The following is a 14,208-nucleotide window of genomic DNA, read 5'->3' as shown; positions in this document are numbered from 1 at the left end:
TAAAATTTAAAATTTAAATAACAACGGGTGACCTCTGAAGTCAGCTCGAACGCCCCGCGGTATAAAGGGTTTGGTTTTTGGTAAATAGCTTCGCCAAAAATGATCGCAAAAACGCGATTTTGGCACCATTGTGTTCTCCATACTCAGGCGCGTCAAATGAGATACTTTCTGTTTAGTCCAGGACAACTTAAGGTGTTGACCTAAGGCCACCGTCAGGTCAAAGCCACTCAGGTCAAGAAAATTGTTGATGTCGGTCATATTGCATTGTATACCTATAGAATTCGGTAGGGCTTAAACGAGCTACTCGTATTTGGTAATGTTTCCTACCCACTAACCAATTACATCGGGAATTATTGAAAAACTCTTATAAACTCAAGTGCTCCAGATAGTCAAGATAATGACTCTTAAATGCATATAAAATCGTGTGTCGTAGATCATGAGCTGGTGTCAAAACAACAGCTTCCATGATTTCCCCAATGACTTGTAGTGGTGAGGTCAAGAGAGTCGAAACCGACCTGACCTCAGGTGACATTTATGAAAAATGCGAGTCACGGAAAAGGTGCGAACTTTAAAGCTTACTTCTTTTGTCAAATCCAACCTCCTTGCAAATGATTCCTTGACGCTTATGGCATTGCGAAGCCATATTTTTGGATTTTGCAAGAGTTCACTTACGAGTTATGATACCTGACCATAGGTCAATGAAATGGCCTGAACTGAAAATGCGGCTGGCGTCACAAGATCCATTAATTTAACGGTCAGGTATGCCAACCTTGAGCTTCCCTGTATCTAAGCATTCCGGGCAATCGCAAATAAACTATCGGGGGGGGGGGGGCTAGACTCGGAGAAGCAACTACAAGGTGCGAGTTCAGCTGTAACAGTATGTACATCATCTCCAATTATGTGCAGGTGTTCGTCGTACAGAAACTGGGATTGCCATAATCAACAGTTACTGTCGCCGAAGCCCTAAACGTGAAGAAGCTTTGCTTTATTTTGACATTTGACCTGATATTCATTCGTCACTTGCTTTTCGAAAACAAATAAAATCTACATTGAAGAGACTTAGATACGTCTCAGGGAGCCCTTTCCAGCGTTGACTCGCACGTCTCGCAATGCGAATTTGGTTTCCAAGGTAGATACGAGGGCGAGAGTGCATTTACGCCTTCGGCCTCTTCAGTTATTGTATCCAAGCTAGGGAACGAGGAAACTGGAAAATAACTATCTAAGCGAAAGAAAGAAAAATATTTTCTTCGGCAACAAACTAAGCGTTATAAGCCTGTCAAATGAATCGATCACAAAAATTGATTGATGACATTTGTACCGGTCATTTACCCGATATCGGCAAAACGTGTTGGTGAAACTGGCTGAGTCACGCGTCAGGCCTGTGAACCTCAGCTGAATCTGACAGACGGGGCGGGGGAGGGGGAGGGGGAGGGGGCGGACTCTAGACGGGTGGGCGGCCGCTCACAGCAGTCGCCGCGTGCGGAGAGGGTCGCACAAAGCCGGGAGGGTGGGCGGGGGACGGGGTGGGGCGGGTGACGACAGAGAAGGGTCCAGGGGTAGACCCCGGCCGCCGCCGCCGGCCAGCCAGTCTGTCGCCGCTGACCAGACGCGACTGGTGCTTCCATACAGTTGCCGGGACGGGGTCTCGGGTTCGTCCGGAAGTGCCGGCAAGATCGAACTGTGATATAGTATAGGGCCGGCAGATCGTTGGAAGATATGCGTTTCGCGGGCAAGGTTAGTGAAAACTTGTATGTACCTACCTAATGTTTTTACCTTAAGGATTAGCATTGCCTGTGAGAAAAAAAAAACAAAATGTCTAACTCTTCTAATTTGATAGCCCTCTTTAATTTGGTTTTTAATTTTACCTTTGCACTTCAAATGTTTTTTTTCAACAGTTAAAAAATACACTTATAGGTACCTAAATGTTTCCGATGTATAGGATTGGATGGGATTCCCTATTCTTACTATATAGTATAGTGTCGAAGCGGACGACAAACGTAAATTATTATTTGGTCTATTTTTAGTATTTTCACGATAACTGTCAAAATTGCCTTTCGCCTTTGTGTTTTCAACAACTACTTGCTAAAAATATTTAGGTACGCCTGGAAAAGCATGTGTGGTCTGAAAACGCCTGGAATGACTCGTCATGCCCGGAGGCCGGACAAAGATCAGTAAGTGCGTAAGGAATTTATAAACACTGGTGCCACGTGGCATTGTCCATGCTTTTCATGATGTGGAATTAATGTACCACTCCAAAGTCCAAATATTTCACGCATAAAGACATCACGAGCTACCAAGCTAGACTGAGTCTTACAAATGTTCCACAAAACGGCATCTCGCACTATCTGGCAGTATGCAAACAAAAGGAGTTATAATTAGGGTAGTAGATACCAGCCATCTAGAACATGTCGTTAATCGATGGGTAACATCGAGCTCCCATCGGCCCCGTCACGTCTTACACGCCGGCCGGCCTAAACCGACTGATCCAACTCTTATCTCATCGTCAAATGTGTGGAGCCCAGTAACCGGCCGACTGTCGACCGGATGTGCCTCCAGATGCGTACCTTCCACCCCCTGGTAGGGTGCCGCCGGCGCGAGTGTTTATCTTGGTTAGAGTTTTTAATGTAGCGTGCGCGGCGTTTGAAAACACTAGCGGGCGCCGGCTTATCGCAAGGCCTACACACTACCCGGCCTCGTCTGGTCGTCTGTGTGCGCTGGACGGCTGTTCACTTTGGTGTACACTGTGGTGTTGCCCAGTGATCTCCTTTGCGTTTTACTTATCCCGACAGAGCTAATGTGTGACGACTGATAACAGCCGTATCATGCAGGCTCAATCTCGTACCTATTTTGATTATGCGGCTAATTGCCGACAAATCATCTCTGTTGCCTATTCTGAATAATCGATTATCCTCATACCGCGAGTTTAAGTCGCGGTGCCAATCATTCGTGGACACACTTTAACCCTCGCCCTGGCAGGGGGGGTCGATGCGACCCCCCCCCTAAGGTTTTTCGAAGATAGCGTAAAAACGGCGGCGCGCAGCGCCGCCAAATTTGGCACAGCCTATGGGGCAACCTTTTTACATATGACCTGAAAATTTCAGGTCCGGGTGAACTTGGGTCAGGTCACCAGGTCAGAAAAACCGATACAAGGTCATGGTCAAATTTCAATTTTCTTTTTGCACCTGTCCAACTCACAGTTTTGCACTGATTTCCTTCAAACTTTCAGGATGTGATAAGTTCACCGAGTTGTATAACATATAGTTCGGGTTTTTTGAGGTCACTGACCTGAGGTCAGTTAGAGGTCATTACGTCGTAATGTTAAGCCTATGGGAAAATACTAAATTCGGAAAATACTGGAGATATCCGCTTCGTTCTATCACTTTTGTGCTTTCAAACCACAGTACTTAACAGCAGGTCACTTGGTGCTCTTTGTTTGGTGTACTTATCCATGGGTCAGGTCAAATGAGGTCAACTGAGGTCAAATGACGTTTTTGCCAAAAACTTGGCACATAATGACGCTAGAGCTTAAAAAATGGTATCATTGTGTTCCTGGTGATCAGCCGAATCGAATGATATGCGATATGATGCAATTTGGTTAACTTTAACTTAATTTATTAATTTAAGTTTGCTTGAAATTTAAGAAAAACTTTAAGTATACTTCAGCAAGCTAACAAGTATATCATTCGACGCGCCTTGACGTACTGAGTTCACTGGTGCTTTTCTTTTTGCTCTATCTTAATTAGATCAAAAGTTATAAGCGAAAAACTTTTGACCTGTTTTTAGCGAAATTTTTACATTTATACCCCCCAAAACCCCCCTAAATATTGACCTAGAGCAACCAAATTTGCACAGGGGCGAGCACTCCAGGGGGCCCACCTACCTACCAAATTTGGTGTTTCTAGGTGCCATAGGAGCCAATCGCGAGGGGGGGGGGGTCGCATCGACCCCCCCCCCCCCTGCCAGGACGTGTTATGAAAAATGCCCTGCCAGGGCGAGGGTTAAGGTTTTGAATTTCGCATCTGCAAATCCTGTTAAACCTGCATGACGCTAAAACCATGCCCCAAGGTCAATGCGACCGTGAAACTCTGCTGTTTGCAATGGGACAAGTTGTGACGGCTGCCGCCAGGTCAAACTGTCCATGTCCGACACAGCCCAAGGCTTTGTAGCGATCTCCGTGACACCACGCCACTCCTTCTCATGTTTCTCGTGTCGACTCATATGTCCTCTACTGCCCTTGCTCTGCAAGCTCTACCCCTGGTGCGCTCCGCCTTATTTACTCTTATTAATGATAAATACAAGTTTGTTTATGCTACAGCAGCCACCCAGCGACATTACGCCCGCGGGCACGGCCATAGCGAGCCGCCGCTGTCCCTCCCAAAGTCTTCACCCAACGACCCTGCGACTCGGCTCTATGGACATCCTATTATCCACTGTATAAATAAATATGACCCCCCCCCCCCGGCCCCCCCCCCGCCCCCGAGTCTCGCCCCGTCACTACTCACCAGTCACTACACACTACAGCGGCCGTGACGTAATTACCGGCCCACACTAGTCTGACCCGATGTTGACCCCGTGACCTTTTCCATCCCCAGAAGGTGGACATTCAGGTGCGCGATCCGAGACTGGAGGACGTCGGCTGCTGCAACTTCTGTCTGGGCACCTGCCTGAACCCCTATCCCATCAACTTTGAGATCATCACAATGGTGAGTGCTCCCAAGATCCACGATAACTGGGGCTTTGTTTTTACTTAAATTACAATATGTTACGAATCGCTAAAGAGTTGTTTTCCAAAGTAACTGCTGTAAGCACCTAACGTTTGCCGTGCCCCTCTCTGCCTCTCATGCTCGTCATCGCGCAAAATAACCAGCCTAATATCCTCGCACCCGTGTGAGCGCTCAGGCCCGGACGTTTTAAAGGCACGCACATGTCCCTTTTGTTCCGAACGAACTTCGCCGTGTTTCCAGTCCGACTCTCCGATGCTCTGCGCCAACTATATGGTGGTGAGGCGCTGGGATGAAGACTTCATCAAGCTCTACAACAGTCTTCGCGACCAGTTTGCCTTCAAGTAAGTGTAAATAAATATACCTTATATGAAGCAAAAACATAAGGACATGCGACTGTTACCTTTTTGCCGCGCCTGGCAAAACAACTTCCGTTACAAGAACAACTCACTGAACTATTTGACTTCAAAGTTCAATGCGTTTGCGTACCTACATTTCGGCAAAATGTCTCCTTGTCTTGCTTACCCCATTGATCTTTGGTGTTAAGTCTTGCTGTAATTCATAACTCATTGCATCGACCACCGCTCACCATATGCTCTTCACCCCACCCCACCGCCTGACTGAGCTGAGTCTGACCTTCTCCCCTACCTAACTGAGCTGACCCCGTCCCCCGTCTGGACGCAGTGGGCCTCTGATCTCGGCTCTGAACACCCACCGACCGCGGCGGCTCACACAACTCTCCGAGGACGCGGTCACCCTCCAGTGCGGCCTCCACAAGAAGCTGCTCAAGTGGTGAGTGCCCTCCTATCGGGCCGGCCCGCTCGTCCTCTGCCGGTACATGGCCCCGTTCTCGGCCCGGCGTCGGTGTGTGAGTCAGCCCGTATCGCGCCGCTGTCCAAAGTAGCGTCACGCCGGAACGCTGAGAGCTGACTAATGACCCCGCACGGCCAGTGACGTCACGGAAACACCATGTGTTTAAATAGGGGCGATGTTCTCTTAACCTAAATAAATACTATGTAGACAAACAAATTTTTAGTCTGACTAATACAGTGGCCGTAAATTTGCGAGCTTACGTACCTATTATCATTTTTTCTCGCTTTGTATGGAATCCCAAGCCTTATTCAAAGCATTAGGTGCGATCTTCACTCAATACACCCTGGGCGCGATCGGCATTACGTCCCCGAGTTGCGTCCGACCGAGGAGCGTAAGATCAAACTATCAGTACCTATAGTCCACAGAAGCGCTAGGTGCTCCATATCCTGAATGACATAAGAGCAGCATGTAATCTAAATCGCAGCCATTTCTAAAAATAAACGTCCCAATTGCGACAACTTTAACCCGCGCCCCGCTGGGGGGGGGGGGGCAGAATCTGCCCCCCCCCTCCCGTTTTTCGCCAATAACTTCTAAACGCGTTATGCCAGCGACGTCAAACTTTCAGTACCTTATCATACATCAATTTGACACGTTCCCTGAAAATTTGAGCGAAATCCGTCGGGACATTTTTGAGAAAATGACGTTTTAGTGACGTCATGTTCGCCATTTTCGCCTCAAAAACGGCAAAATTTCAAACGCCGCCAACATCTTCATTTTTAAAGGAATCAAGACGTAACAAAAAAGGTTATACGTGATTCTACTTTGTCTATCAAATGGCTATCTCGGTTTTTTGAAAATTTTGGATTTTGGCCAAAATTTTTCCAAAAAACTGACTTTTTTGGGAAAATATTTATAAAATCCAAAATTTTGAGTTTATCGAAAAAAACCGGAATATATGTCAAAGAAGTGGTCTATGTGCACCTACATACCAATTTTTAGAAGAATCGGTTCAAAAATGTGGAAGTTATTCAAAATTTTATGACGTCACGACACACAAAAATTTTGAAAAATGATTTTTTTTGGAAGTTCTAGACCTCGTACAGAAACAAAAATAGCACCATTCGATTCGCCGTGAAAAACTGCATCGGATAGACACCTTTTTAGGCCTTAACAACCAACTTCAAAATTTGACCTCACTTGACCTGACCTTGACCTGACCTCGACCTGAAATTCATCCAGAGGTGGTCCATATCACTTATTGAGTGTGCCTATTGAATTCCATGAGTAAAATGACCCATAAAACATGTGTCGCACATGCCCTTTTCTATATTTTGTTTTTGGTGACCTGACCTAACCTGACCTGACCTTGACCTTGACCTTTGAATGACATTGTGTGCAACGAATATTGTCTTGGTAGTCTAAGAACAAGTTTTGGGCAATCAGTCTCAGTCCATTCTTCGGCAACTACGGTGCAAGGCCGATACTGTAGAAACTTGCATTTTGTACCCTTGACCTGACCTCTGACCTACTTAAGCAAAAAAATTTGGGCTCTTAAAGGTAGTGTGCCACCTTTGAAAGATTTCCCATTTTATTTTTCCTAGGATAAGAAGCTTCTGTTTTTACCTAATATCGCAAAAAAATCAAAAATGGGCCTGGAATAGTGCCTTTTTCGCCTAAAAGTTTTTTCGGTTTTTAGATATGTATAACAACTGTAGTGGGCTCACCTGCAAACAGGCGTCGGGCAACAATCGCGAATGCGGCGCACTTGTGACAATAAGCAAAGGTCATTATAGTGTTACGACCATACGACGTACGGGAATGAGTTATCAGCTGTCTAATCGTAGACAACACAATGTCGAGCCTTAAACTGTAAGCCCGTATTGGTATTGTTTCTTTTATTTGGCTGTCGAACATTATTTATGGTTTGAAATATGATTTTATGTAAAATAATTGATATGAAAAAGCCGTCTTATAAGTTATGACCCCATTTCACCACACGCAAGTGGCAGAAATGACAATGATCAGCTGACGCATTTTTCTTGGCCGAAGTCAGAGCGCGCGGCCCGACGCACCACGCGTATTTGGAAATTCCGACCTCGACGAGCATCAGAAGCCACCTAACAGGCGTGTTCGAAACCGCAGGAGATGATGATGAACGGGTTTGTCGAAACTTGATTGGATGAGCATATCGGTAATAGCGATTTCAGTGTGTGCATTTATTGTTCATAGTGGTGTGAAATGTGGTTGGGGTACGACCGACAACCCGTCGGGGCGAATTTCGCACTGGGGTACTCAAAATTTGAAGAATTTAAGACGTTTCCATGAGTTTTGAAGGTATGGATAAGTTCTAAAAATCCGGTTCTCCTTATCTGGGCCATTAACTCCATACGGTCCAAGAAAGCTGGCACACTACCTTTAAGATCCGCCTTGTTGAGAGCTTTCGATTGCCGTTTTCCTCGTCTTTCTACGACCATCGGTTCGGAAGTTAGACAGGGGGGGGCAGAATCTGCCCCCCCCCCCAGCAGGGCGCGTATGGCTGAATAGCCCAGCGGGGCGCGGGTTAAGTTACAAGCCAGATGCAGCAGAGATATTAGGCGATTTTCGGTCACGTAAACAGTAAACACACCTCTCAACTCCGAATTTTACCCACTACAAAATGCCTAGTTGGCTCACGAGACCAGGACGTGGAACTTTCGAAACAATCACCGCAAAGATCTAAGGAACCCACCTGTTAAATGAGTCTCATAAATTTTGAGCGCAAACGTTCAAATGTCGATTTAATCGTAGACACATTTCCGCCCACTAACCCCCGCTCCGCTCCCCCCGCTAATGTCGCGTGCCGTCCCTGCAGGATCATGAGCAACAACGCGTTCTACAGCAGCCACGACCTGCACGCGTTCATCGGCTGCAAGGCGGACACGTGTCCCTCGCAGCACACAGAGTCGGTGAAGAAGTTCCCGCAGTACCCGCGCGGCACGCGACGCCGCCGCTCTGGCCAGCACGAGGACTGAGAGTGCGCCCGCCGCGCCGGGGCCGTACCGGTGGGATAACTACGGTACGGAGATACCTGCCGTTTTGTTTCTGTCACGCGGATCTGAACTGAAGTGACGTGAGCAGTACGTTACAAAGATTGTTCACATATTGCCTCAGTCTCGTTCAGTGTTCTTTGAATCCTTGGCTGAATGCGTTTCGTTCACTTTTCACTTCACCTCAGTTGAAGCACGTCACAGAAAATTCATTTTAGAGTCATTCTTCTTCAGAGATGTATATTATTTGCCAATTTCCAAACATGATATTGAAGGCCTATTAACTCGCGCATTCCTAATCTACCCGTAATATTTCTAACACAGAGTCGGACCCATTTCAGGTTTGACGTTCGACATCAGAGCGAAGTGAGCTCCGCTGTCCAATGGACAGTGTAAGGACGACCGCAATGACCGGAGAGCAGCGACCGAGGCTGCAGGCTTGGTGGTCAGATGTGTCTAGTGGTCTGATGACAAGCGTGTCGAATCTGAGGACCGCGAAACCAAGCCAAGAACTGGCTGAATCCAGCGTCGCCAGAGGCGGTGTGACATCGCGATCTCTGTGACCAATCATCACGTAGCAAAGTGTGCCGATCAGAAGAGAAGAATCGCGGAATGTCGATGTCCAATGACCACAATCTTGGAAAGAGAGACAATTGCGGGTCACGCATCGACACAAGATTGTAGACTTCACTGTATCTCATGATTTTTGTATCTCACGATTTTGCCTGCCAAGCTCCGTGCTGTCGTTTATTTAAACGGTTTGTGTACGACGAATGTCCACGTGCTGAGTACAAATAGTTCACTGCCAGGGGTTGCGTATGTGCGTCGTATTCAGACGGATGTCTCGCCTCTTTGACTGGTGCGTCTTGGGCCAGATTACTGACACCAGAGAGGCATTAGGTGTGCCACCATCATGACGCTCATATCCGGTGTTTTACTGACAACCATTGTGTAATCATTGTGTAATTGTCTGGGGAGTCGTTTTAATACAGGATCATACATTCCTTCAACTCGCATGTCATAGGCTAGGGAATTGAGAGGATCCACCATCGGAAGTTAAAATGTTAGCAAGTTCCATCAGGCCATATTAGGGTTGTTCATGATCTCACTGGTTCTCAACATAGAAACAGGTAGGTTCTACTTGGATCTATGATACCAAAACAAAATTTGAACAGAATGAAAGAACTTGATATTGACATTTCAAATTGTTGAGATCAATGAATCACAGATACAGCATTCGTCGACACATTTTAAATATCTGTTTCGCAGAGTTCCTCAGCTGTTAGCCTTTCTTTTACGAAACGGCTCAGTCTTTTTATCTTGTTTTTAGGAAACGCTGTCAACAACTCTTGAGGCAGATGCAGTAAGGAGGATCAAAATTACGCCCACGCAATATTTTTAAACTTCCTCAGTTACCATCATCTGACCCAAATCGACTGAATCATGCCTAACGTTCCGAAAAAAACACCAATAATGTGACCAAGGCCATATACGTAATTTGACTATATAGGTCGCATCAACAGATATTTTGTCCTTCCCACAGGAAAATGGCAGCACCGTCGAGATCAACATGCGTGCGGACTGTTATATAATTTTTAACAAACCGCAAACAAATTAACACACCTTTCGCGGCAACCCTTTCGGATCTATTTAAATTTTTGTTATTATTTGACAATTCATTGTAATAAATTTCAGTCTGAAACTTGAAACGGTGATGTGAAAAAATTTTCGTAGGGTTTTCAGTCCATTAAGCTTTCGAAATAGTTAAATTGGTAGTCATGAGGAAATTAACTATGGGTTGAAATGGGAGATGTACCAGATCTTCCACCAACAAGCCTGTCAAAGGCTATCAAGGAGGGAGGAGAAGTTTTCGGTAAGTAGTGTTCAGTGTTCACGGTACACTGAAATCCTTGAAATTACAATAATCCCCTTAGATGCAAATCCTTATCTCATCAAGCACACAACAATTAGGTAGAAGTAAGCGTACCTGTCGGGATTGTTTGAAACGATACTTGAAACGTTGAACCGTGAAAAAGGATAGCGAATACGTAACATTACCAAATGACTGAAATGACTTGACTGAGTTCACTACTCAAATGATCTTCGCGGGTCGGTTGAGTCAGTTGTCTGTAAAGGAACACCTCCTCATGTAACCGCAGCAGCCTGACACCGTCTCGCTCTCGTTTGTCTGGCAGCATCATGGCTGAACCACCAGACCCTCCTGTCGGTACCGCGCGAGTACCCTCCGCCACCAGACACCAGGGTGCCATGGAAGTAAGTCAATGCCGATTACCAAACAATAATCGCTTTCCCCGGCTGCCTTACCAGATAGTCAAAGCGAGAAAATGCAGGCTTACAGTCATGCTTAGCTTATCGTATCAAAGTTTATCGTATCTAATTGAAGCTTATCGTAACAAAGTGTTATCTATGAATTTTGTCCATCGTGAACAACATTTCAATTGGTCATTTTCAAATTTCACCATGTTTCAATTCTGACGTTTTCTTTTCATAAAGCAAATCACATATGGGAATGCCAGACAACAATGGACCATCTTTTGCTCGAATATACTACATCGCGAGGCCCAAAAAAGTCATTGGCATGGAAGTACACACGAGGTAAGCAATTCAACAACAAATGGTATGTAAAGAATTTCATCAACCAATCATCTCAAACATGCTTCAAAAGTAAATAGGTACCTAATTATATTTGGCTGGAAAAAAGCAATTTTGTAGGAGCGTGTCTTTAAACGCTCACTGCACTAAAGCTCTAAGTGTAGCGTTTGTTACTTCAGTATTTAAACATCGATATAAAATTCAAAAGTTCAGCATCACCGAGTCCAGAGTACAAGCAAAATTAACAGTGGCTGCTGCCAAGAATCGCCATTCGTTCAAAAGAAGGCAAACGCCCATCCCACACCTATGCGAATTATCTGACCCACCTACTTTTCGACCCACCCACTTTTCAGAACCAACGACGAGGTTCTGCACGTGCCAAAGGCGGCGCTCAAGTACAACATTACCGACCACGTGTTGATGATGTCCCATCCGAAGAAGGTCCACCCGCCGGATGGTAAGGAGTGCTGGGCTGGGGCCGCAGGGAGGGTGTGTCAGGGTGCAGGGCGCCGGCTGCCCCGCACCTTGATAGTGAACGCTGTGGTAGAAGTTTGGAGAGCGCGTGGTAGTAGATGTGCCTCTTTTTCGAGCTATTAAGATTGCCAGCATCGTTAGAAACTCAGGTTTCCTCATATCCGCCTAGCCTAGGTTCATGCACTGAATAGGAATGACCGATGACGTCCCTAATGTTGTTCGACATTATTCGATATAACATGAAAAACGCCTCAAGCGGAAACTAGCGTCTGAATCCTTCCTGAGCAGTCATGTCCATCCGTCCTGTACGCCGGACGTGTGTCCCGTCTGATATATTTGTCCCACGCACGACAGTGAACGAGCCATGGCATCTCAAGAACAAGGGCAAGAAGTACCACCTGCCCGAGCGGGTGGCCATCATCGCGCGGCCTCGCAAGGTGTATCCGAGCACCGACCGGCCAGCCAGCGAGATCGGCCACCCGCCACGCGCCGCCCTCTACGGCCACCCTCCGCGACGTGGCGACTCGGCGCCCGCCAAGAAGGCCGCGCCGCCGCCGCCCAAGCCAGCTCCACCTCCTCCACCGCCGCCTCCGGCAGCCGCGGAGCCGGCCGCGCCGTCAGCGTCCACCACCGGACCGACCACGACCACCTCGTCGACCGAGCCGACGGGCACCACGTCGACGACCGGCGGTCCGACGACCAGCGGCAGCTCGTCGGGCGTGACGTCCAGCTCGTCGGGCAGCAGCGGCGCCGGTGGCGGCTCAGAGTCGTCGCCGTCGGCCGACACGTGAGCCGCGCGCGCCGGCCCGCCGCAGAGCGGTGCTGACAGGAGCGGACAGCGCGGAGGGTGGCGAGAGGAGAGCGAACGCCGCACCGACGCTGCGCCAAGGACCGATAGGTAGTTACACCGACCACTAGGACGGACCGAGGAGTCCTGCAGACAGCCCCGAGGACGGTTCGAGTGGACGTGGCTTGACACATGATGACAACAGGAGGGAGTCACTGCGGAGGTTTCGCTTCGGGACCCGAGCGGTCGGTGTCACGGCCAGACGTCGGGCGTCTCGTTATTAGGCGCAAAGTCTGAACGCCGCTGGTCTGTGTCGAACAGTGGAGTGGCCCAGAGCTGCTAGGAAGCTGGAGCTGGAGACCTGTGGCTGCATGGCATCCGTACCGGCGGACTGTGGCACGACCAGAACTATCCTACTTTATAGCTTCGCGGTTAATGGGTACTAAAGTTAAATGCAGAGAAGAAGAATAATGTGTTAAAGCCACGGTTGCAGTGTTTGTTCATTTTTACCGAAGTTACCTACCGAGTGTTGCGCTTGAAAGAAATACAACGTATACCTACAGTATCTAACTTACTATTCAAACAGAATCCGTCTGTCTGTGAGTCTGTGTGTCCGCACATCGTGTAGTGGGTTCAATTTGTTACGGCTAGAGGGCAGACGGTACGACGTAGGGGGCTGAAATTTGCACACCTTCTAGGTGACAGAGCGGGTCAGCGCCTTTTCTAGGTTCCGACTCGCTGGGGTGCACGGTTGGCGCGTGGCGCGCGCTGGAAGAACGCCAATGAAATTTTGATCGGTTCGTAGATCTTCATTGAGAGCCGGGGTCGACAAACTTTGTGAACTAAATGCATGCCGATCGGTGGCGGGTGCCTCGCATTGGCGGATGGGCAAGTTTTTTAATTTGAACGAAAAGTGGCGAAAAATGTGTTGGTTTTCATTCAATGGAAACAGTTTGTGATACGAGTATACAAATGCACCGCGTTTGCCGCAATGCGTCATATTGGTCACAGGGCGCCTTTTTTGCCGCAGCTCGCACAATTTTGTCAAGTATTGTCTGGTAAAGGTGCAATTTGGTGCCAGGATGCATGCTCAAACAACAGGTACAGATGCGCCACATTTGCCGCAATGCGCCACATTTGCCACAAAGCGCCAGTTCCGACAAAATCGAGTAAGGGTAATGCAATGGCACGAATAGGAGCAGGGCTGGGAACACTTTTAAAGTCTGATTTTGAAAAAAAAAATATTGGATCCAAATATTATGTGACTTGACATGACCCAGTGGTAGGTAGTGGTAGTGGTAGGGGTAGTGGTTGTAGTGGTAGGAGGTAGGGGTAGGGGTAGGGGTAGGGGTAGTGGTAGGGGTAGTAGTAGGGGTAGTGTTAGGGGTAGGAGTATGGGTAGTAGTAGTGGTAGGGGTAGTGGTAGTGGTAGTGGTAGATGTAGTGGTAGGGGTAGTGGTAGGGGTAGTGGTAGGGGTAGGGGTAGTGGTAATGGTAGGGGTGGGGGTAGTGGTAGGGGTAGTGGTAGGGGTAGGGGTAGTGGTAGGAGTAGTAGTAGGGGTAGTAGTAGGGGTAGTAGTAGAGGTAGTAGTAGGGGTAGTGGTAGGAGTAGTGGTAGGGGTAGTGGTAGAGGTAGGGGTAGTGGTAGGGGTAGTGGTGGAGGCAAAAGTAGAACAGTGGCCCGGGCTGATCCCATCGGACGAGAGGTGACCTATGTGACCTGGTCTGACCCAAAGTGACCGGGGCTGACTCCTTTGGCCCGTCTTGACCCCGT

The 14,208-nt window shown here is 47.8% G+C and overlaps 2 protein-coding genes across 2 annotated transcripts; both read left to right on the top strand.

Moving 5' to 3' along the window:
- The first annotated feature begins 1,586 nt into the window (after positions 1-1,586).
- LOC122371632 lies at positions 1,587-9,570 on the top strand. Its single transcript, XM_043348070.1, has 6 exons — positions 1,587-1,734; positions 4,593-4,703; positions 4,965-5,065; positions 5,406-5,513; positions 8,386-8,589; positions 8,902-9,570. The coding sequence occupies exons 1-5, from the start codon at positions 1,717-1,719 to the stop codon at positions 8,543-8,545; spliced, it is 498 nt and encodes a 165-aa protein (XP_043204005.1). The 5' UTR covers positions 1,587-1,716; the 3' UTR covers positions 8,546-8,589; positions 8,902-9,570.
- A 428-nt stretch (positions 9,571-9,998) lies between these two features.
- LOC122371637 (acrosin-like) lies at positions 9,999-12,999 on the top strand. Its single transcript, XM_043348078.1, has 5 exons — positions 9,999-10,433; positions 10,756-10,834; positions 11,075-11,176; positions 11,527-11,630; positions 12,002-12,999. The coding sequence occupies exons 1-5, from the start codon at positions 10,364-10,366 to the stop codon at positions 12,436-12,438; spliced, it is 792 nt and encodes a 263-aa protein (XP_043204013.1). The 5' UTR covers positions 9,999-10,363; the 3' UTR covers positions 12,439-12,999.
- The last annotated feature ends 1,209 nt before the right edge of the window (positions 13,000-14,208 follow it).

This window comes from Amphibalanus amphitrite, unplaced genomic scaffold (genome assembly GCF_019059575.1).
Source record: "Amphibalanus amphitrite isolate SeventyFive unplaced genomic scaffold, NRLGWU_Aamphi_draft 001265F_arrow, whole genome shotgun sequence".
Lineage (NCBI taxonomy): Eukaryota > Metazoa > Arthropoda > Thecostraca > Balanomorpha > Balanidae > Amphibalanus > Amphibalanus amphitrite.
This window is presented reverse-complemented; position numbering and strand designations above follow the sequence as displayed.

Coding starts and splice junctions, on each gene's coding strand:
- LOC122371632 (XM_043348070.1), top strand. Junction 4,704..4,964: donor ACTTTGAGATCATCACAATG/GTGAGTGCTCCC, acceptor CCGTGTTTCCAG/TCCGACTCTCCGATGCTCTG. Junction 5,066..5,405: donor CGCGACCAGTTTGCCTTCAA/GTAAGTGTAAAT, acceptor GTCTGGACGCAG/TGGGCCTCTGATCTCGGCTC.
- LOC122371637 (XM_043348078.1), top strand. CDS start 10,364: ATGGGAGATGTACCAGATCTTCCACCAACAAGCCTGTCAAAGGCTATC. Junction 10,434..10,755: donor GGAGGGAGGAGAAGTTTTCG/GTAAGTAGTGTT, acceptor TTTGTCTGGCAG/CATCATGGCTGAACCACCAG. Junction 11,177..11,526: donor GGCATGGAAGTACACACGAG/GTAAGCAATTCA, acceptor CCCACTTTTCAG/AACCAACGACGAGGTTCTGC.